At 48.8% G+C, this 24,187-nt stretch overlaps 1 protein-coding gene across 1 annotated transcript in view; it reads right to left on the reverse strand.

Annotated features, from left to right (window-relative positions):
• Positions 1 to 24,187, reverse strand: part of LCK (LCK proto-oncogene, Src family tyrosine kinase) — a 544,660-nt gene that overhangs the window by 115,352 nt on the left and 405,121 nt on the right. The window contains exons 10-11 of the mRNA XM_069622474.1: positions 16,938 to 17,014; positions 5,025 to 5,178 (exon numbers count right to left, since the gene is read on the reverse strand). Coding sequence (XP_069478575.1) covers positions 5,025 to 5,178; positions 16,938 to 17,014 — 231 coding nt within the window. The remainder of the gene's footprint in view (positions 1 to 5,024; positions 5,179 to 16,937; positions 17,015 to 24,187) is intronic.

Genomic DNA, 24,187 nt, shown 5'->3' on the forward strand with positions numbered 1-24,187 from the left:
AGCTGCAAGTTAAGACAGCCTCCCTGATGACGTGTATTGGCACAGAAACCGGTCGGAGGAGAACACCTGTGGCTGGGAAGGTTTACTGTGCAGGGAACTGGAGTGCGCCCCTCTCCTCTTTTTTTCAACACATTTGTAAGTTTTCTGAAGGGTGGAATCTTCAGAAATCTAATAGGGTGCTGCACCGGGGTAATTTATGCCCAACTTTGGAGTGCCTCACTGTAGGCTACTCCCCCCCTTTCCCCACTGTGGGATTGGGTGTGAGTCTGTTCCTTGCTAACCTGATGACTACAGCTACCAGAAGTCCTTGCAGCAGAATCCTCACTAAGTGGTAACACCTGCACTTGCTGTGAGCTGCAAGTTAAGACAGCCTCCCTGATGACGTGTATTGGCACAGAAACCGGTCGGAGGAGAACACCTGTGGCTGGGAAGGTTTACTGTGCAGGGAACTGGAGTGCGCCCCTCTCCTCTTTTTTTCAACACATTTGTAAGTTTTCTGAAGGGTGGAATCTTCAGAAATCTAATAGGGTGCTGCACCGGGGTAATTTATGCCCAACTTTGGAGTGCCTCACTGTAGGCTACTCCCCCCCCTTTCCCCACTGTGGGATTGGGTGTGAGTCTGTTCCTTGCTAACCTGATGACTACAGCTACCAGAAGTCCTTGCAGCAGAATCCTCACTAAGTGGTAACACCTGCACTTGCTGTGAGCTGCAAGTTAAGACAGCCTCCCTGATGACGTGTATTGGCACAGAAACCGGTCGGAGGAGAACACCTGTGGCTGGGAAGGTTTACTGTGCAGGGAACTGGAGTGCGCCCCTCTCCTCTTTTTTTCAACACATTTGTAAGTTTTCTGAAGGGTGGAATCTTCAGAAATCTAATAGGGTGCTGCACCGGGGTAATTTATGCCCAACTTTGGAGTGCCTCACTGTAGGCTACTCCCCCCCTTTCCCCACTGTGGGATTGGGTGTGAGTCTGTTCCTTGCTAACCTGATGACTACAGCTACCAGAAGTCCTTGCAGCAGAATCCTCACTAAGTGGTAACACCTGCACTTGCTGTGAGCTGCAAGTTAAGACAGCCTCCCTGATGACGTGTATTGGCACAGAAACCGGTCGGAGGAGAACACCTGTGGCTGGGAAGGTTTACTGTGCAGGGAACTGGAGTGCGCCCCTCTCCTCCTTTTTTTCAACACATTTGTAAGTTTTCTGAAGGGTGGAATCTTCAGAAATCTAATAGGGTGCTGCACCGGGGTAATTTATGCCCAACTTTGGAGTGCCTCACTGTAGGCTACTCCCCCCCTTTCCCCACTGTGGGATTGGGTGTGAGTCTGTTCCTTGCTAACCTGATGACTACAGCTACCAGAAGTCCTTGCAGCAGAATCCTCACTAAGTGGTAACACCTGCACTTGCTGTGAGCTGCAAGTTAAGACAGCCTCCCTGATGACGTGTATTGGCACAGAAACCGGTCGGAGGAGAACACCTGTGGCTGGGAAGGTTTACTGTGCAGGGAACTGGAGTGCGCCCCTCTCCTCTTTTTTTCAACACATTTGTAAGTTTTCTGAAGGGTGGAATCTTCAGAAATCTAATAGGGTGCTGCACCGGGGTAATTTATGCCCAACTTTGGAGTGCCTCACTGTAGGCTACTCCCCCCCTTTCCCCACTGTGGGATTGGGTGTGAGTCTGTTCCTTGCTAACCTGATGACTACAGCTACCAGAAGTCCTTGCAGCAGAATCCTCACTAAGTGGTAACACCTGCACTTGCTGTGAGCTGCAAGTTAAGACAGCCTCCCTGATGACGTGTATTGGCACAGAAACCGGTCGGAGGAGAACACCTGTGGCTGGGAAGGTTTACTGTGCAGGGAACTGGAGTGCGCCCCTCTCCTCTTTTTTTCAACATATATATATATATATATATATATATATATGGGTTTTGGGGGTTTGGCATTGGGTGGGAGGTTGTGGGGGGTCTCCCCCCACATATATGTTACAATTGACCTTCACAATTCAGTCAATTGTGAAAAGGTCAATTGTCATTCGAGCAGTTGTAAAACAAACAATTCGTATAGAACCTAGCCACCACCCTAGCACAGCTTCCTGCTGCTAGCCAGTGCCCTAGAATAGCTTCTTGCTGCCTGGCACCAGACCCGTTTCTTGGGGCGGGCAAAGCGGGCGAGGAGTGAGCCGTGGAAGAATTGTACAGAGACTGGGGCGGGAACTTGCCCTGCCCGTAGCCATCTACCCCCAATGATGGGTGTCAGGTAATAATGTCGCCATGAAAAAAGTCGTCAGGTTACAACATCTTGACTTATGCATTAATGATGCACCCTTCAGGCTATCAAACACTTTCCCCAAATATTCTAGGACTGGAGGTAATAATATATAATTATACCCCTCCTAGAATATTTGTAGCCAGGAAAAAGTCACCAGAACCGGACCACTTTTTCACAGCCATATTATGACATGAATCCCAATGAGGCGCGCAATGGCTTCATACTCTGCTCAGGGGCTTTTATTCCAAGGCTCCCACCTAAATTAGCATCTCTTTGGGAAACGAATCATGTTTAAACAGTGTGAGTATTTCTGAAAAGCACTGGCTTGTAAGAACGTGCGTTTATGATGGAATTAAAGGGTTGTTTTTTTTTTTTTGCTAATTTAAAGGGCCAGAGAGAGCCTGCAAGAGGGGGGCCTAAAGTAAACGGAAAAGGAAGCCATTATAAGTTGGGGGAATTGGCATTCGTTTACGATATCTTACCAAGTGAGGAGGCTCAGTTTTTGGTTTTTGGAATGTTTAAGGGCTGTGAAATGAGTGACTCCGTGTCATCAGAACAAGTTCCTTTTGCAAAGCTACTCCCAGAACCAATTGATATGTTGCTCTAGCTAGTCAATAGTTTCCACGTGCGTAGTGTACAGCTTTTCCTTCCTGCTACTGTAGGCATGGAGATTACATGCAACATGTGCGTGCATGAGCTGCCAGGATCCCAACGTTTCATGGGTTCTGCCAGGATAGGTTCATATAAAGCCTATTGCATGTATGTTCCTCGGAGGGTCAGGAACTGGCATTGTTGGCAGGTATTTACACAAATGGCCAACTTTTGCCGATGGACACAAGCAACGAGAGCAAGTCACGAGGCATTTCAATATGTTGGCACTGTACTTCTACACTCTGTATTGCTCGGGCCCTTAACTTGGGCAGCAGGCCATTACCCATAGGGTGGGCCCAGCCACAGAGGGGCATATCGCCATTAGCACCCATGTAGTACCTTATTTTTTCCCACTCATCGCCCCCAGAATGAATAAGGGCCCAGTCGGTCACACAGGGGTTCAAACCTCTTGCATAGCGTTGACCCATTCCCCAAACCAGCACGTTGCACATGAGCGGTCCATCTGGCGTGCAACGATCTGCCAGAAATTAGCATATGCCCAGAAACCACCCCGTTAGGCAGCTGTTGCGATCACGTGCCTAAGAACTCATACTGTTTTCTACTGGTTCGCGGGGCGAAAGCCCGAGGGAAGACCAACGTCTCCACTAATAAGGACTATCCTGATCAGTGTGCTCACACGCGCGCTGGCCTGAGGCCCCCCCAAGTCCTGCACAGCAGCCACAGCCATCAAACTGTCTGTCCAGCACTCAACTCAAGTGAACTTTAGGAAACTGGGACTTCAATGGGACTTATTGATGTCAACTGAAGTGGCTTGCAACACACCCTTCTTACCAACACACTAGAAATATGTCCTTTGAATTTTGGAGTTTAAAGAGCCCTGAGGAAGAGCCCTTTGGCTTGAAACACGCGCTCTCTCGTTTTTGACACACCTTTTCGCTCTCGGAATTGAATATGAATAAGCTTGAATACACATCAATGTAAAGTTGATTCAACTATATGTGTGGACATATGTTTCATATTTTTTTTCGAGCCCAGCCTGAACACGGTGTCAGGGAAGTGCGCGCAGGCAACCGAGGTAAACGTAGCGATTCATTTTCCAGATGTTGGCCTCCTATACTCAGGTACTCTCATCATATATCAGGTATTCACATTAGGTGCTCACGCACTCACAGCATTGGGCAAGTATTGCTATACTGGGCCTCATTACGACCCTGGCGGAGTGGGTTTACGCCAGCGGTATTCGCGGCGGACCCGTCCGCCCTACTACGAGTTCCCGTAGCGCCATGGAGCGTTTTCCGCCTGGTTTTTCCGGGCGGAGAAATCCATGGCGCTACGGGACCTTGTTGTTAATTACGCCACCGTATTTTACGGTGGCGTAATTAACGCCTTCCCCACTCCCATTATACCCTATGGGGCAGAAATGGGAATGGGGAAGGGTAAAATGGGGAATGGGGATTTACCGCCCCGCCAAGGTCGGAATGGGGCGGTAAATCCGCCAACCCCCATGGCGCTATCGGCAGCTTTCCGCCGTGCTCCATGGTGCATTTGGCGCCACGATTTCCGCCAGGGTCGTAATGAGGCCCACTGTGTCTAGGTGCGCAGGTCACATGGCAACATGACTGCTTCTTCACCTCAGAGCCTACCTACTTCTCTGGTCTGTCCCTATAGCGCTTTGAAGTAGTTTCACAGCATTCTTTATGACCTAACCGTACTTAATATAGCTGGTAACTGCATTCTTATTCATCTAACTCTCTCCCTTTATTTCACAGCCATCTTCCATTCTTCCGCCAGAGCATTGAGAAGGGCCTCTGGGCGCTTTGTTCACCAACTGAAGAGGGCTATCGGCTCTGGCTACACTTTCAATTGAGAGCACAATTGTGGGAAAAATAGATGACATTGGTGGCAATGGACGTATTTCTAGAAGCTTCTTCTAGGAGTGTCCTTCATTTAGACAACAAACAAAAAGCATGATAGAAAAAGATTTCCTATTAAAAATAGTGTTGTTTACAGAGCCTACTTATCAATTTTAAGTACAAGTCAATAAGACAGCATTGAAATTGCAATGATTCCATTATTTTGGAGAGGGAGCGCAGTGCAGGATCGCAGTAGCGGAGCAACGGGGCGTATTCTGGCCGCCCAGACCCACCTTCCCTGGCCGTGTACTCATCGTCTTTGATGAGTCGCGCCAGGCCGAAGTCTGCGATCTTGCAGCTCAGCGTCTCAGACACCAGGATGTTGGCCGCCCGCAGGTCCCGGTGGATGTAGTTCTTGTGTTCGATGAATGCCATTCCCTCAGCTACCTGCAGGGCGGCGATAAAGAGACAAAGGAAGTGATTTCATGAAGAAGTGGTGGGCCAGCATCTCTACAAAACTTTCAGGGACATTGTAAGGATAAGGATGGCCAAGAGCCCTCCTGAACTGCAAGGGCATGCCGACATTGAGGGGGTGAGGGAGCCAGCCTCTCTACTAAACTCTTAGGTACAGGGTGAGGAGGAAGATGGCGTACAACTGTCCCGGTGCTTGAGGAACATCACAAGACGAAAGAGGGCAACCCATTCTCCAGTGTTGAGGTCGAGGATGGTCAAGGCCCTGCACTTGGAACAATGGTATGAGGAATCAGAGAACCATGAACCCTCATAGATGAGTCACACAGAATCAGAGAACCATGAATCCTCATAGATGACTCACAAGGAATCAGGGAACCATGAACCCTCATAGATGACTCACAAGGAATCAGGGAACCATGAACCCTCATAGATGAGTCACAAGGAATCAGAGAACCATGAACCCTCATAGATGAGTCACACGGAACCAGAAAACCATGAACCCTCATAGATGAGTCACAAGGAATCAGAGAACTATGAACCCTCATAGATGAGTCACAAGGAATCAGAGAACCATGAACCCTCATAGATGAGTCACACGGAACCAGAAAACCATGAACCCTCATAGATGAGTCACAAGGAATCAGAGAACCATGAACCCTCATAGATGAGTCACACGGAACCAGAAAACCATGAACCCTCATAGATGAGTCACAAGGAATCAGAGAACTATGAACCCTCATAGATGAGTCACGTGAAATCAGAGAACCATGAACCCTCATAGATGAGTCACACGGAACCAGAGAACCATGAACCCTCATAGATGAGTCACAAGGAATCAGAGAACCATGAACCCTCATAGATGAGTCACACGGAACCAGAAAACCATGAACCCTCATAGATGAGTCACAAGGAATCAGAGAACCATGAACCCTCATAGATGAGTCACACGGAACCAGAAAACCATGAACCCTCATAGATGAGTCACAAGGAATCAGAGAACTATGAACCCTCATAGATGAGTCACGTGAAATCAGAGAACCATGAACCCTCATAGATGAGTCACACGGAACCAGAGAACCATGAACCCTCATAGATGAGACACAAGGAATCAGAGAACCATGAACCCTCATAGATGAGTCACACAGAATCAGAGAACCATGAACCCTCATAGATGACTCACAAGGAATCAGAGAACCATGAACCCCCATAGATGAGTAACGTGAAACCAGAGAACGATGAACCCTCATAGATGAGTCACACAGAATCAGAGAACCATGAACCCTCATAGATGGGTCACAAGGAATCAGAGAACCATGAACCCCCATAGATGAGTAACGTGAAATCAGAGAACCATGAACCCTCATAGATGAGTCACACGGAACCAGAGAACCATGAACCCTCATAGATGAGTCACAAGGAATCAGAGAACCATGAACCCTCATAGATGAGTCACACAGAATCAGAGAACCATGAACCCTCATAGATGACTCACAAGGAATCAGGGAACCATGAACCCTCATAGATGAGTCACAAGGAATCAGAGAACCATGAACCCTCATAGATGAGTCACACAGAATCAGAGAACCATGAACCCTCATAGATGACTCACAAGGAATCAGGGAACCATGAACTCTCATAGATGAGTCACACGGAACCAGAGAACCATGAACCCTCATAGATTACTCACAAGGAATCAGAGAACCATGAACCCCCATAGATGAGTAACGTGAAATCAGAGAACCATGAACCCTCATAGATGAGTCACACAGAATCAGAGAACCATGAACCCTCATAGATGAGTCACACGGAACCAGAGAACCATGAACCCTCATAGATGAGTCACAAGGAATCAGAGAACCATGAACCCTCATAGATGAGTCACACAGAATCAGAGAACCATGAACCGTCATAGATGACTCACAAGGAATCAGGGAACCATGAACCCTCATAGATGACTCACAAGGAATCAGGGAACCATGAACCCTCATAGATGAGTCACAAGGAATCAGAGAACCATGAACCCTCATAGATGAGTCACACAGAATCAGAGAACCATGAACCCTCATAGATGACTCACAAGGAATCAGGGAACCATGAACCCTCATAGATGACTCATGTGGAATCGGAGAATCATGAACCCTCATCGATAACTAACAAGGAATCAGAGAAGATGAGTCACGCAGAATCAGAGAACCAGGGTGGCATGCTAGATTCCCGCAGTCTAAAGGCACAGGGGCTCAGCACTGCAGGTTGTGATATGAAGTGTTTCCATGCCTTTGTTATGGAAGGGATCCCCGCTGTGGGCCCAGCAGAGGGTGGGAGGAGCCCCCCTGCACTCACACCATCCCGGGAGAAGTGGGCAATACTCACCCGGTGGCAATGGTCAAGTGGGCCAGCCCCATCATAAGAGTAATGGCCCCCTGGTGTGGGGTGGGGTAGGTCAGGAACTTATGTGAGCGAGATGAGGGGGCACCCATTCTTCAGATCCAACCATTCTCTGACCCCTGGCACAGCCCCCTCTCTCGGTCAGCATCCTGCGCGTCTCAGGTTAATGCCCCCACCTCAGTGTACAGTTCTGCGGGCATGCCACCCACTTGACTCCCTCACATTGCCACTTGACTCTTGACTCCCTGCTGCATCTGACCTCACATTGTCGCTTGACTCTTGACTCCCTGCTGCATCTGACCTCATATCGTCACTTGACTCCCTGCTGCATCTGACCTCCATTGTCACTTGACTCCATGCTGCATCTGACCTCACATTGTCACTTGACCCTTGACTCCCTGCTGCATCTGACCTCATATCGTCACTTGACTCCCTGCTGCATCTGACCTCACATTGTCACTTGACCCTCTGCTGCATCTGACCTCACATTGTCACTTGCCTCCCTGCTGCATCTGACCTCACATTGTCGCTTGACTCCCTGCTGCATCTGACCTCACATTGTCGCTTGACTCTCTGCTGCATATGACCTCACATTGTCACTTGACTCCCTGCTGCATCTGACCTCACATTGTCGCTTGACTCTCTGCTGCATATGACCTCACATTGTCACTTGACTCCCTGCTGCATATGACCTCACATTGTCACTTGACTCTCTGCTGCCTCTGACATCACATCACATTGGCACTTGACTCCCTGCTGCTAATGACCACACATTGTCACTTGACTACCTGCTGCATCTGACCTCACATTGTCACTTGACTCCCTGCTGCATCTGACCTCACATTGTCACTTGACTCCCTGCTACATCTGACCTCACATTGTCACTTGACTCTCTGCTGCTTCTGACCTCACATTGTCACTTGACTCCCTGCTGCATCTGACCTCACATTGTCACTTGACTCCCTGCTGCATCTGACTTCACATTGTCACTTGACTCTCTGCTGCATCTGACCTCACATTGTCACTTGACTCCCTGCTGCATCTGACCTCACATTGCCACTTGACTCCCTGCTGCATCTGACCTCACATTGTCACTTGACCCTCTGCTGCTTCTGACCTCACATTGTCACCTGACTCTCTGCTGCCTCTGACATCACATCACATTGGCACTTGACTCCCTGCTGCTAATGACCACACATTGTCACTTGACTACCTGCTGCATCTGACCTCACATTGTCACTTGACTCCCTGCTGCATCTGACCTCACATTGTCACTTGACTCCCTGCTACATCTGACCTCACATTGTCACTTGACTCTCTGCTGCTTCTGACCTCACATTGTCACTTGACTCCCTGCTGCATCTGACCTCACATTGTCACTTGACTCCCTGCTGCATCTGACTTCACATTGTCACTTGACTCTCTGCTGCATCTGACCTCACATTGTCACTTGACTCCCTGCTGCATCTGACCTCACATTGCCACTTGACTCCCTGCTGCATCTGACCTCACATTGTCACTTGACCCTCTGCTGCTTCTGACCTCACATTGTCACCTGACTCTCTGCTGCCTCTGACATCACATCACATTGGCACTTGACTCCCTGCTGCTAATGACCACACATTGTCACTTGACTACCTGCTGCATCTGACTTCACATTGTCACTTGACTCCCTGCTGCATCTGACCTCACATTGTCACTTGACTCCCTGCTGCTAATGACCACACATTGTCACTTGACTCCCTGCTGCTTCTGACCTCACATTGTCACTTGACTCTCTGCTGCATCTGACTTCACATTGTCACTTGACTCTCTGCTGCATCTGACCTCACATTGTCACTTGACTACCTGCTGCATCTGACCTCACATTGTCACTTGACTACCTGCTGCATCTGACCTCACATTGTCACTTGACTCCCTGCTGCATCTGACCTCACATTGTCACTTGACTCCCTGCTGCATCTGACCTCACATTGTCACTTGACTCTCTGCTGCTTCTGACCTCACATTGTCACTTGACTCCCTGCTGCATCTGACCTCACATTGTCACTTGACTCCCTGCTGCATCTGACTTCACATTGTCACTTGACTCTCTGCTGCATCTGACCTCACATTGTCACTTGACTCTCTGCTGCCTCTGACATCACATCACATTGGCACTTGACTCCCTGCTGCTAATGACCACACATTGTCACTTGACTACCTGCTGCATCTGACCTCACATTGTCACTTGACTCCCTGCTGCTTCTGACCTCACATTGTCACTTGACTCTCTGCTGCATCTGACTTCACATTGTCACTTGACTCTCTGCTGCATCTGACCTCACATTGTCACTTGACTCCCTGCTGCATCTGACCTCACATTGTCACTTGACTCCCTGCTGCATCTGACCTCACATTGTCACTTGACTCCCTGCTGCATCTGACCTCACATTGTCACTTGACCCTCTGCTGCTTCTGACCTCACATTGTCACTTGACTCTCTGCTGCATCTGACCTCACATTGTCACTTGACTCCCTGCTGCATCTGACCTCACATTGTCACTTGACCCTCTGCTGCATCTGACCTCACATTGTCACTTGACTCCCTGCTGCATCTGACCTCACATTGTCACTTGACTCCCTGCTGCATCTTTCCTCAAATTGTCACTTGACTCTCTGCTGCTTCTGACCTCACATTGTCACTTGACTCTCTGCTGCATCTGACCTCACATTGTCACTTGACTCCCTGCTGCATCTGACCTCACATTGTCACTTGACCCTCTGCTGCATCTGACCTCACATTGTCACTTGACTCTCTGCTGCATCTGACCTCATATTGTCACTTGACTCTCTGCTGAATCTGACCTCACATTGTCACTTGACTCCCTGCTGCATCTGACCTCACATTGTCACTCGACCCTCTGCTGCTTCTGACCTCACATTGTCACTTGACTCCATGCTGCATCTGACCTCACATTGTCACTTGCCTCCCTGCTGCATCTGACCTCACATTGTCACTTGACTCTCTGCTGCCTCTGACTTCACATCACATTGGCACTTGACTCCCTGCTGCATATGACCTCACATTGTCACTTGACTCCCTGCTGCATCTGACCTCACATTGTCACTTGACCCTCTGCTGCTTCTGACCTCACATTGTCACTTGACTCCATGCTGCATCTGACCTCACATTGTCACTTGCCTCCCTGCTGCATCTGACCTCACATTGTCACTTGACTCCCTGCTGCATCTGACCTCACATTGCCACTTGACTCCCTGCTGCATGACCTCATTTTGTCACTTGACTCCCTGGTGCATCCGACCTCATATTGTCACTTGACTCCCTGCTGTACCTGACCTTATATTGTCACTTGACTCTCTGCTGCATCTGACCTCATATTGTCACTTGACCCCCTGCTGCATGACCTCATTTTGTCACTTGACTCCCTGCTGCATCTGACCTCACATTGTCACTTGACTCTCTGCTGCATCTGACCTCACATTGTCACTTGACTCCCTGCTGCATCTGACCTCACATTGTCACTTGACTCCCTGCTGCATCTGACCTCACATTGTAACTTGACTCTCTGCTGCATCTGACCTCACATTGTCACTTGACTCTCTGCTGCATCTGACCTCACATTGTCGCTTGACTCCCTGCTGCATCTGACCTCACATTGTCACTTGCCTCCCTGCTGCATCTGACCTCACATTGTCGCTTGACTCCCTGCTGCATCTGACCTCACATTGTCGCTTGACTCTCTGCTGCATCTGACCTCACATTATCACTTGCCTCCCTGCTGCATCTGACCTCACATTGTCGCTAGAGTCCCTGCTGCATCTGACCTCACATTGTCACTTGACTCTCTGCTGCATCTGACCTCACATTGTCACTTGACTCCCTGCTGCATCTGACCTCACATTGTCACTTGACTACCTGCTGCATCTGACCTCACATTGTCACTTGACTCTCTGCTGCATCTGACCTCACATTGTCACTTGACTCCCTGCTGCATCTGACCTCACATTGTCACTTGACTCTCTGCTGCCTCTAACTTCACATCACATTGGCACTTGACTCCCTGCTGCATATGACCTCACATTGTCACTTGACTCTCTGCTGCATCTGACCTCATATTGTCACTTGACTCTCTGCTGAATCTGACCTCACATTGTCACTTGACTCCCTGCTGCATCTGACCTCACATTGTCACTTGACTCTCTGCTGCATCTGACCTCACATTGCCGCTTGACTCTCTGCTGCATCTGACCTCACATTGTCACTTGACTCTCTGCTGCATCTGACCTCACATTGTCACTTGACTCTCTGCTGCCTCTGACTTCACATCACATTGGCACTTGACTCCCTGCTGCATATGACCTCACATTGTCACTTGACTCTCTGCTGAATCTGACCTCACATTGTCACTTGACTCCCTGCTGCATCTGACCTCACATTGTCACTTGACTCTCTGCTGCTTCTGACCTCACATTGTCACTTGACTCTCTGCTGCACTGCTGCATCTGACCTCATATTGTCACTTGACTCTCTGCTGCATCTGACCTCACATTGTGCCTTGAATCTTTGCTGCATCTGACTTCATATTGTCACTTGACTCTCTGCTGCATCTGACCTCACATTGTCACTTGACTACCTGCTGCATCTGACCTCACATTGTCACTTGACTCTCTGCTGCATCTGACCTCACATTGTCACTTGACTCCCTGCTGCATCTGACCTCACATTGTCACTTGACTCTCTGCTGCCTCTAACTTCACATCACATTGGCACTTGACTCCCTGCTGCATATGACCTCACATTGTCACTTGACTCTCTGCTGCATCTGACCTCATATTGTCACTTGACTCTCTGCTGAATCTGACCTCACATTGTCACTTGACTCCCTGCTGCATCTGACCTCACATTGTCACTTGACTCTCTGCTGCTTCTGACCTCACATTGTCACTTGACTCCATGCTGCATCTGACCTCACATTGTCACTTGCCTCCCTGCTGCATCTGACCTCACATTGTCACTTGACTCCCTGCTGCATCTGACCTCACATTGCCACTTGACTCCCTGCTGCATGACCTCATTTTGTCACTTGACTCCCTGGTGCATCCGACCTCATATTGTCACTTGACTCCCTGCTGTACCTGACCTCATATTGTCACTTGACTCTCTGCTGCATCTGACCTCATATTGTCACTTGACCCCCTGCTGCATGACCTCATTTTGTCACTTGACTCCCTGTTGCATCTGACCTCACATTGTCTCTTGACTCCCTGCTGCATCTGACCTCATATTGTCACTTGACTCCCTGCTGCATGACCTCATTTTGTCACTTGACTCATTGCTGCATCTGACCTCATATTGTCACCTGACTCCCTGCTGCATCTGACCTCATATTGTCACTTGACTCCCTGCTGCATGACCTCATTTTGTCACTTGACTCCCTGCTGCATCTGACCTCATATTGTCACCTGACTCCCTGCTGCATCTGACCTCATATTGTCACTTAACTCTCTGCTGCATGACCTCATTTTGTCACTTGACTCCCTGGTGCATCTGACATCACATTGTCACTTGACTCTCTGCTGCATCTGACCTCACATTGTCACTTGACTCCCTGCTGCATGACCTCATTTTGTCACTTGACTCCCTGCTGCATCTGACCTCATATTGTCACCTGACTCCCTGCTGCATCTGACCTCATATTGTCACTTGACTCCCTGCTGCATGACCTCATTTTGTCACTTGACTCTCTGCTGCATCTGACCTCACATTGTCACTTGACTCCCTGCTGCATCTGACCTCATATTGTCACCTGACTCCCTGCTGCATCTGACCTCATTTTGTCACTTGACTCCCTGGTGCATCTGACATCACATTGTCACTTGACTCCCTGCTGCATCTGACCTCATATTGTCACCTGACTCCCTGCTGCATCTGACCTCATATTGTCACTTGACTCCCTGCTGCATGACCTCATTTTGTCACTTGACTCCATGCTGCATCTGACCTCACATTGTCACTTGACTCCCTGCTGCATGACCTCATTTTGTCACTTGACTCCCTGCTGCATCTGACCTCATATTTTCACTTGACTCCCTGCTGCATGACCTCATTTTGTCACTTGACTCCCTGCTGCATCTGACCTCATATTGTCACCTGACTCCCTGCTGGATCTGACCTCATATTGTCACTTGACTCCCTGCTGCATGACCTCATTTTGTCACTTGACTCCCTGCTGCATCTGACCTCATATTGTCACCTGACTCCCTGCTGCATCTGACATCACATTGTCACTTGACTCTCTGCTGCATCTGACCTCACATTGTCACTTGACTCCCTGCTGCATGACCTCATTTTGTCACTTGACTCCATGCTGCATCTGACCTCACATTGTCAATTGACTCCCTGCTGCATGACCTCATTTTGTCACTTGACTCCATGCTGCATCTGACCTCACATTGTCACTTGACTCTAAGCTGCATCTGACCTCACATTGTCACTTGACTCCCTGCTGCATGACCTCATTTTGTCACTTGACTCCATGCTGCATCTGACCTCACATTGTCAATTGACTCCCTGCTGCATGACCTCATTTTGTCACTTGACTCCCTGCTGCATCTGACCTCACATTGTCACTTGACTCTAAGCTGCATCTGACCTCACATTGTCACTTGACTCCATGCTGCATCTGACCTCACATTGTCGCTTGACTCTCTGCTGCATCTGACTTCATATTGTCACTTGACTCCCTGCTGCATGACCTCACATTGTCACTTGACTCCCTGCTGCATCTGACCTCACATTGTCACTTGACTCCCTGCTGCATGACCTCATTTTGTCACTTGACTCCCTGCTGCATCTGACCTCATATTGTCACCTGACTCCCTGCTGCATCTGACCTCATATTGTCACCTGACGCCCTGCTGCATATGACCTCATTTTGTCACTTGACTCCCTGGTGCATCTGACATCACATTGTCACTTGACTCCCTGCTGCATCTGACCTCATATTGTCACCTGACTCCCTGCTGCATCTGACCTCATATTGTCACTTGACTCCCTGCTGCATGACCTCATTTTGTCACTTGACTCCCTGCTACATCTGACCTCATATTGTCACCTGACTCCCTGCTGCATCTGACCTCATATTGTCACTTGACTCCCTGCTGCATGACCTCATTTTGTCACTTGACTCCCTGCTACATCTGACCTCATATTGTCACCTGACTCCCTGCTGCATCTGACATCACATTGTCACTTGACTCTCTGCTGCATCTGACCTCACATTGTCACTTGACTCCCTGCTGCATGACCTCATTTTGTCACTTGACTCCATGCTGCATCTGACCTCACATTGTCACTTGACTCCCTGCTGCATGACCTCATTTTGTCACTTGACTCCCTGCTGCATCTGACCTCATATTGTCACTTGACTCTCTGCTGCATCTGACTTCATATTGTCACTTGACTCCCTGCTGCATGACCTCACATTGTCACTTGACTCCCTGCTGCATCTGACCTCACATTGTCACTTGACTCCCTGCTGCATGACCTCACATTGTCACTTGACTCTCTGCTGCATCTGACCTCACATTGTCACTTGACTCCCTGCTGCATGACCTCATTTTGTCACTTGACTCTCTGCTGCATCTGACCTCACATTGTCACTTGACTCCCTGCTGCATCTGACCTCACATTGTCACTTGACTCCATGCTGCATCTGACCTCACATTGTCACTTGACTCCCTGCTGCTAATGACCACACATTGTCACTTGACCCCCTGCTGCATGACCTCACATTGTCACTTGACTCCATGCTGCATCTGACCTCACATTGTCACTTGACTCCCTGCTGCATCTGACCTCACATTGTCACTTGACTCCCTGCTGCATGTGACCTCACGTTGTCACTTGACTCCCTGCTGCATCTGACCTCACATTGTCACTTGACTCTCTGCTGCATCTGACATCACATTGTCGCTTGACTCTCTGCTGCATCTGACCTCACATTGTCACTTGACTCTCTGCTGCATCTGACCTCACATTGTCACTTGACTCCCTACTGCATGACCTCATTTTGTCACTTTACTCCCTGCTGCATCTGACCTCACATTGTCACTTGACTCTCTGCTGCATCTAACCTCATATTGTCACTTGACTCCCTGCTGCATGACCTCACATTGTCACTTGACTCCCTGCTGTATCTGACCTCATATTGTCACCTGACTCCCTGCTGCATCTGACCTCATTTTGTCACTTGACTCCCTGCTGCATGACCTCACATTGTCACTTGACTCCCTGCTGCATCTGATCTCATATTGTCACTTGACTCCCTGCTGCATGACCTCATTTTGTCACTTGACTCCCTGCTGCATGACCTCATTTTGTCACTTAACTCCCTGCTGCATGACCGCACATTGTCACTTGACTCTCTGCTGCATCTGACCTCACATTGTCACTTGACTCCCTGCTGCATCTGACCTCACATTGTCACTTGACTCTCTGCTGCATCTGACCTCACATTGTCACTTGACTCTCTGCTGAATTTGACCTCACATTGTCACTTGACTCCATGCTGCATGACCTCATTTTGTCACTTGACTCCCTGCTGCATCTGACCTCACATTGTCACTTTACTCTCTGCTGCATCTAACCTCATATTGTCACTTGACTCCCTGCTGCATGACCTCACATTGTCACTTGACTCCCTGCTGTATCTGACCTCATATTGTCACCTGACTCCCTGCTGCATCTGACCTCATTTTGTCACTTGACTCCCTGCTACATGACCTCACATTGTCACTTGACTCCCTGCTGCATCTGATCTCATATTGTCACTTGACTCCCTGCTGCATGACCTCATTTTGTCACTTGACTCCCTGCTGCATGACCTCATTTTGTCACTTGACTCCCTGCTGCATGACCTCATTTTGTCACGTGACTCCCTGGTGCATCTGACCTCACATCACATTGGCACTTCACCCTCCTCTCCCAGCTGGGAGTGGGATCCACGCCTACCTGGGGGCGGGATCCAAGGGTGTAAGCCTGGCGTCTTACTGAGCACTCGTCCCGCCACACCTGCACCCCCACGACTCTCTAGGGCTGTGGAGGGGCTTCGAATCCCTGGGGGCGGAGTGAGAAGGACACCGATTGGCCGACCCCCGACCCTCGTATAGCTGAGATTGACCCCATTTCCAATCCCAGCCTCTTCCAGAAGCAACTCATTGGGAATCAGGGACAGCTGAGCTGGCTCCAGTCAGTGTCTAGCGCCAAGATGCCACCCAGCGGGACAATACAAGCATTTATAAAATCCCATGCAGGCCCTCCCTCGCGCATGCGCACTCCTCACCTGTGCCGACATGTCGATGAGTTTGTGGATTCTGATTTTAAACCCTTCGTCGGTCTTCAGGAAATCAACGAGGCTGCCTGAGAGAGAGAGAGAGAGAGAGGGGCTCAACCCTTGGATGCACTGCCCCCCCTGCGCTGCGCTGCCCATCTGCCCAGTTCATCCCTCTGCTTACCCCACACAGCTCCAACTGCCCTTTCCTGACCTCACCAGCCTGCCCTGACCCTCAATTCCTCTCTACTCATCCTCTGGTCTCTGCTCCACCCACTTCGGCCCTATCTTGCCACTTATATCTCTTCCCCTCGTTCTTCTTGTCCCCCCCCCCCTTTATCTATTTTCTTGGCCCACTGTGGCAAATGGGCGATTTCCTAACAGGGGGCAACGTTTGAAAGTCAGTAGGGACGGGGCAGAGTCAGTCATCTATGAGGTGTTAGAAGTAGCCTGCGCCAACAACGGCCCCACTGTGCAGATCCTAAACAATGGCACCGCCAGTTGCCTAGGGTGCTGCTGGCTCTTAGATTCTATTAGCTCTTTCTGCTGCCCTTCACACTGTGGATTATTCTCTCCTTTCTTTCCTCTCCTCTTTTGGCATTACTGGTTCTGCTCTAAATTGGTTTCGTTCCTATCTCTCTGATCACTCTTGGTATGGCCCTTGGGCTGGTAACCTCTCTTCTCCTACTCCTGGGCATCACAGTGTCCCTTAAGGCTCACCCCTGGTCCCTCTCCATTTCCCGCCACGCTTGTGCCCACATTATTAAACCCTTTGACCATTCCTGCCACTTTTATGCAGATGACTCCCAGATTTTTCCCACCCGACCCTCACTCAAAAGGAGAGGCCAGGAAGTTGGGAACTGGCCAGTTATTATTATGTAAGTTAAAAGCAAACGCTTGCTACGCGTTACTATTGTTAGCCACACCCTTTCATTCCCCTTACCCAGAACACTGACCCTAGCACTCACTCGATCTATGTGGAGAGAACCATGGCTCCCAGTTGAGGTTGCCAGAAGTGAGATAACGGACAAGAGATGGAGTGGGGTGCGCTATAGTAATGGACAATACTGTTATGATATGGGGTGCAACACTAGTCTGTGAAGCCAGGAAGGAGTGTGTATCTTTGTTTACTTCACACCTCGTAGTCTAGGACCTGTACACTGCTGCCTGGCTCCTGAGCTAGGTTTGCGGTATAGACATATATAATAACAATGACAGTCCCCAAAACTCTGTAAAATAAAGCACAGCAATGCTAAGTGATTTGCCAAGGATCATCAATTTGGTGCAGAGGGAAAGCTGGGATTTTACCGAGGTTTACCGCCTCCACATTTTGCAGTCTAGGGAGAGTACATCTCCTCCCACCCATTCTTAAGGTTACTTTTCATTTCTTTAGCCTAACTCGTCCGCAAAGAGAGGCCCCGCAAGCAAGCTTTCTCTTGTCACGCACCCACCCGCTGGAACTCGATTCCAGTATCGACTCGGAATGACCCCACAATTCTCCAATTTGGCAAATCTCTCAAAACGCAGCCTTTCCAACAGCACCTGACCAAGGACTAATTCCAGTGGACACACAGACCGCAAATCACAGGACTGTGCTACTGTTAAAAGATGCCAGCCCAGATTCTGGCTACCGAACCCGTGTACAGTGCTCTGCTGTTCTCCAGCTTCACGTTTTACAATATAATGTCAATATATATATTCATTGATTGAATGTATATATCTCTTTCACACCGTTTATGTTACGTATGCTCAGCGAAAGAGAGAGCGTTGTTTGCACTCTATAAATCCCATAATACATATAACGCTTTTTGCACAGGTGTCTTTCAAAAGCTAAACTAGTACTAAGTGTTCAAGAGCTGACATGTAAAGTATCAAACCAAATGGCAAAGCAACCTGAAAAAAAAGTGCAGAATAGGTGGGCACTATTAAGATGGATTTCTGAACTGTGACCTGGTGGGCCGAGGTTCAGAAGGCCAGCCCAGTTTCTTGGATCCGTGTAAGTTTCTGGACCAGCCAGACCAATCAAGGTAGCATTGGCGGCGGTCAAGACTAGGTCTCAGGAGGGGTGAGGGTGACCGAAAGCCCACAATGAGCACACACAGCAAACGATACCACAAACTACTCTCAGTAAGGAGTATATTAAAAATATAGATACATTTATTAAAGGCCTTTTAAGTAAAAAACAAAGTAAATATTCAGCAGCAATAACAAAACCAACACAACACTAATCTAGCAAATATATATACATCAACCAATAGCCAACAGGGATATTACTTAGTAGTTCCACAACCTGTAAAGAAAGGGGTCACACAGTGTGAATATCTCTGTGGCAGTCCTTCACAATTCAAACCCTAACTTGAGAGGCAGCCCAGTCCCTACGATGAGTGGAGCCTTGAGCTCCAAAGTACTTTTGGTGCCGGCGCACGCAATCGTGGGGATTAGTCAAAACAGGGCTTCTTTCAGGGGCTGTAGCGACTCGGGAAGTTGGGTGAGGCAGTGAAGAATAAGTTACCACTATTCGAGGAGGGTCTCCCTAAAATGGCAGAACAGGATCCAAGAATTGGGAATAGCTCGGCAGCACAGGCTACCTCGATAAAGAAGAGTGGCCCTGAGGGGATACTCGTGCGTAAAAATGGATGGATGCGCTAGGGGCCAGCGGTAAGGGTTACTACAAGTACTCACCGACCCTCGGCGCACTCTGGACCAAACTTCGGCAGTCAAGTCCACTTTGGTTGCAGGTTCAAATCCTGCAGTTGCGTGGCTCTGCGGCTTTCAGGGTCTGCGTTCCAGGAATGATTCCGCGGTGGGACAGTAGCGATTTGTCCGCTCCTGGTGAAAGGATCAGGCTAGTTCCACTGCAGTGAGTCTGAGGGCATAGGGGGTCACAGCAGCAAGGCACCCACGAAGTTCGTCACCACAGCTGGACGACACAGTGACCACGTATGTTCGGGTTCAGGTGTACTCTCCTAATTCCAGACCTAGGAATGCTAGGTGTACGAAACCCAGCGGGAGAGTGCCTTATACCCAGAGCTTACCGTCTCCCAAGTTTCAAGTGTCAACTTGAGACGTCGGTGGTTCCAGGACAAAGGTCCCTTAGGAGCTGGTCAGTTCACTGGGCGGTCCAGGAGCACTTTTGAAAAGGCTTGTTTTCAGGTTAAGTTGGAGGTGTCAAGAGTAGTTGGTCCCACTATTCTTGCAGGCCTTCTAGGTTCGATCAGAAGCAGGGGGTTCTACGGGGCAACAGCAGGCTCAGGGTGTCAAACCTTCCAGTGGGTCACTAGCGGTTCCAGAGGAGCTGCTTATTTGATTCGGGATACTTGGCACCTTTACTAAGTTCTGTGTGAACTGAGAAGATCGACCTGGAATGGGTGAAAGATGCCTTCTCTTATCCAAAATCTCCTTCGCAGCAAAACAAAGACAACCCAGTGAGAGATCTGAGCACATACAGCCATCCCATAAAATGTTACTAAAGAATAGCAACAGAGTGAAAGACTAAGGGAAACGAGTCTCCCAGTACTGACAGACCGGAGGACATGTCAGTTTCCGCATAACAAAGTGAGCAAAAGCCCAGCGGAGTACAGCAGAAGAGTAGGCTTCACTGACAAAAGGCAGGCTAGGATAGTCAGACAACAGCAAAATGTTGGGGGGTGCACAGCTGGAGGGAAAATTACACATAAATGGAAATCTTTCCTAACAGGCACCACCAGGCTCTGTGTACAATATCTATGCTAGTACTAGTTTTAGATGAAGTTCTTATATTTCAAAATACAACGTTAATCGGAACACACAGGTAAAAGCTGTAGGTACTACAGTGAAGAATACATGTAGAAAACTCAAAATTGCCTTTGGGATGCCATGTGCTCGCGTATTGCTAAATCTTAGCTGCAATTTCTATATGGAATTCAGCAAACCTTTCTATGCATTACTCCATCCCTTAGTGTAATCCACAATTCATAATACCATTTTCATAAAAACAAATGTATTCAGCTAATGTTGAGAGAAGCAGGCATTCGAAGATCTACATGGGTCTATTGGGCCAACGCCTTTCAGACATTGTATGCCCGTCTCCAGGGGCAGAACCCTAATAAGTCATGACCCAAAATTAAATATATGTGACATGAAAGAAAAAAGAGTAAAACACAATGACATCATTTTTCCACAGTCTATCTCATGATTGTGTACCAACATGAGAATTCTCTTTAAGTTGCTGGGATATAGTACCTTAGTAATCTCCTTCTCATAAGTCAACTGTAAAAAACAAATGCATGAAATCTAGTTACAATTTTTAAATTAATTTTATACAGATGATCAAATTTGAAGGGATGGTATATTCACCTGCACCACTGCTTTATTGGCTTTAGCCAATGGATTGTGTGCTGTGGTCCGGAAAGAAATGAAACATATCCTGTAAGGCCTTATGGCTGTGTGGTATCAAGCTTGCTCCGGACCGGTTGAATAATTCTACACATACCTTAGAGCCCGAGGCACTCCGGGCTGGCATCCTGGAGCCATTGCCACCCCTAACTTACCTGACAGTTCAATCCTACTTGCGCAGGTCACGTGATGTCATCCACGCCGCGACGTCACAGCACGGTGAGTAGTAAACAATGATTCTGTACTAGTGAAAAGGTGTCCATGCCTGCCATATCCCAAAACCACTTATCTTTCAATAGTACTGTGACCTGAAGCACCCACCTGTGGAAGGGGCCCCCCTGTTATGAGGCTTCCCGTTGCACCGTGAGCCCCCCGGCTAACAGAAGACACTATCTTATTTAACATTTACATAAGCTATCTCCTCCTCCTCCTTGAGTCACATGGGTTTTGTTTTTATTCTTACACTGACGATACCCAGATTCTGGCCTGTTTGGACCTCTCAAAATCTGAAACGGCTAGCCGGCTAAGAAAATGTCTTGAGGAACTGGGAATGTGGATGACATTGAACTTGTTAAAGTTGAATGGTAGTAAAACCGAGGTCCTGGTTGTAAGTACTCCAACTCCTCAACTGTTTTGGATGGCCAACTTCTGGCCCACTTCCTTGGGCCCCCTCACCAGGCCAGTTCTGTCAGTGAGGAACCTTGGGTGCGGATCTCTGCCAGCCTGACCATGGATGAACAGGTCAATGCGGTCTGTAAATCGGGTCATTTCAAACTTTGTATTCTCCGGAAGGTCCTCCCTTTCGTTCCTACAGCAATCGAGCTCCGGTGGCTGCTGCCTCGGTCTTCAGTGTACTGGACTACTGCAATTCACTCTATCTGGCTCAACCCGGTTATCTGACTGGGCGCCTGCAATTGCTTCAGAATGCCGTGGCAAGATTTATCATCGGCCCACCTTTCGAAGGCCATATGACTCTTTTGCTGAAGCAACTGCATTGGCTCCCTGTCGCTCACTAGATTATGTTCAAGTCTATGTGCATAGTGCTCTGAGCCTTTTAAGGTATAGGAGCAGAATTCCTGCAAGCTAAGTTCATCCGCTACATGCCTGCTCCCTCTCTTTGATCACAATCCACTCTTCGGGTGGCAGTGCCCGAGGTTAACCCGTAAAGGAGGACGTGCCTTTTCGGTTGCAGCCGCCAAAGCGTGGAACGACCTGCCCCTTTCCCTGCAGGAGACTACCGACCAATTTGCCTTCCGTCGGAAATTGAAGACCTTGCTTTTCTAGTTGCTGTAATTCGGAAATACTCTTCATCTCTCCAGCGCCATGATGCCTTCGGGCGACCGTGCCCTCCACAATTACAGCTAATATAACATAACCGGAGACTCTGCTTCCTTACAGACTCCATGCGTGCTCTGCCGAGCACACATGATGCGTCCCATTTACTTTCCACATGTGACAGAGTTACGTCACTCTGAAATGTGTGTCTCTTAAAGGGACACCACACTGCTCCTTTTTCATATCAATAACATCAAAAAACCACCACTCACACAAACACGTGGCACAATACCCCTGTAGCATCTCCACCATCTTTCGGTTGCTTGACCCAGGGGTCCAGTACATAGTCACTCGGGTGGGCAGGTCTACCCCTCCCAGCTCGCTGGGGAAACCGTCTGCCCCCTTCCCAGCTCGGCCTCTCCTCACCAGCATCCCCTCGGTCAAGTGGAATCTGAGCGCAGGCAGTCCCACCAACTTCATCAGGTGTGTTAGGGAGAATTCTCAGAAATGTGCTAATTCTCTTCTACTTTAGAGACCCACAGCTCTTTCTGCTGGACTCTAGGACTTTTAATTTCTAACCCGGAGAGAGCAAGACATTTTTTCCACTCTCTCATGTTTTTTTCTGTGATTTAAACTCTGTGTTTCTTTTGGTTTTGTAGTTGGACAAATTCCATAGGCACCCTCTTTACCTTGTGACACACAACACCTTCAGTGCAGTGGCACAGGGAGTCTCTTAGATTTCACAAAGGTTTAAATACCTTCTCGGGGATAAACTACTGTTTCCAAGAGCAGTAAAGTGACATTGACTTTACTTACATTTAGTAACTTTCTAGACCCAGCACCCACTATCTTACTATAGGGTGCTGGAGGGGTTACTTAGTATCCCCTTTTTCTAGTTTCTCATGTAACATTTTTATGTTGCCCTTTCTACAATGAATGGCTGGTGGCAGTGGTTTACTTTTTACTACCATTGTGTGTTTTTACCACAGGCTGAGTTTGCAGCTGCAGTAAGGCACCCATGGGTGCTCATTTTTGTCAAAATGGCCCCAGTCTTCTTTTTTCACCATTTCTTGCTGGAAAGGTCCTTCTTGAGATTCACTCTGCGTGCCAAACCAGGTTTGGTCCCTTTATACATTGGGCCTCATCACGACTTGGGCGTTACTGCCGGCGGTATTAGCCCTACCGCCGAACTCCCCAGCGCTAATAGGATCACGAGTTCGGCGGTAATGTTAATCCCCATTCCCCATTGAGCCCATTCGGGAATGCCCCATTCCCCATTGGGCTCAATGGGGAATTTTCGCGCTCTTACCGCCGGCGGATTTCCCGCCGGCGGTAATAGCGTGAATTTTCGGCGGATTTCCCCCCAGCTCAGAGCTGGTGCGAAATCCACCAAAGCCCTGATTTGGCGGACACTTAAATCCGGCGGTAATAGCGCGACCGCCGGATTTAAGGGTTACCGCCAAAGTCGTGATGAGGCCCATTTTGTCTTTGGCGGGATTCATGAGTGAAGGCCGCCTCTGGCTCCAGTATGTCTGGCAGGGGCATGAAGTGAAGGAGGTGCCTGAAACTCCCTGTGCTTAATCCCCATGGTTACAGGAATGCACCCAAAGGTG

This window comes from Ambystoma mexicanum, chromosome 11 (genome assembly GCF_040938575.1).
Source record: "Ambystoma mexicanum isolate Mex_15411 chromosome 11, UKY_AmexF1_1, whole genome shotgun sequence".
Classification (NCBI taxonomy): domain Eukaryota; kingdom Metazoa; phylum Chordata; class Amphibia; order Caudata; family Ambystomatidae; genus Ambystoma; species Ambystoma mexicanum.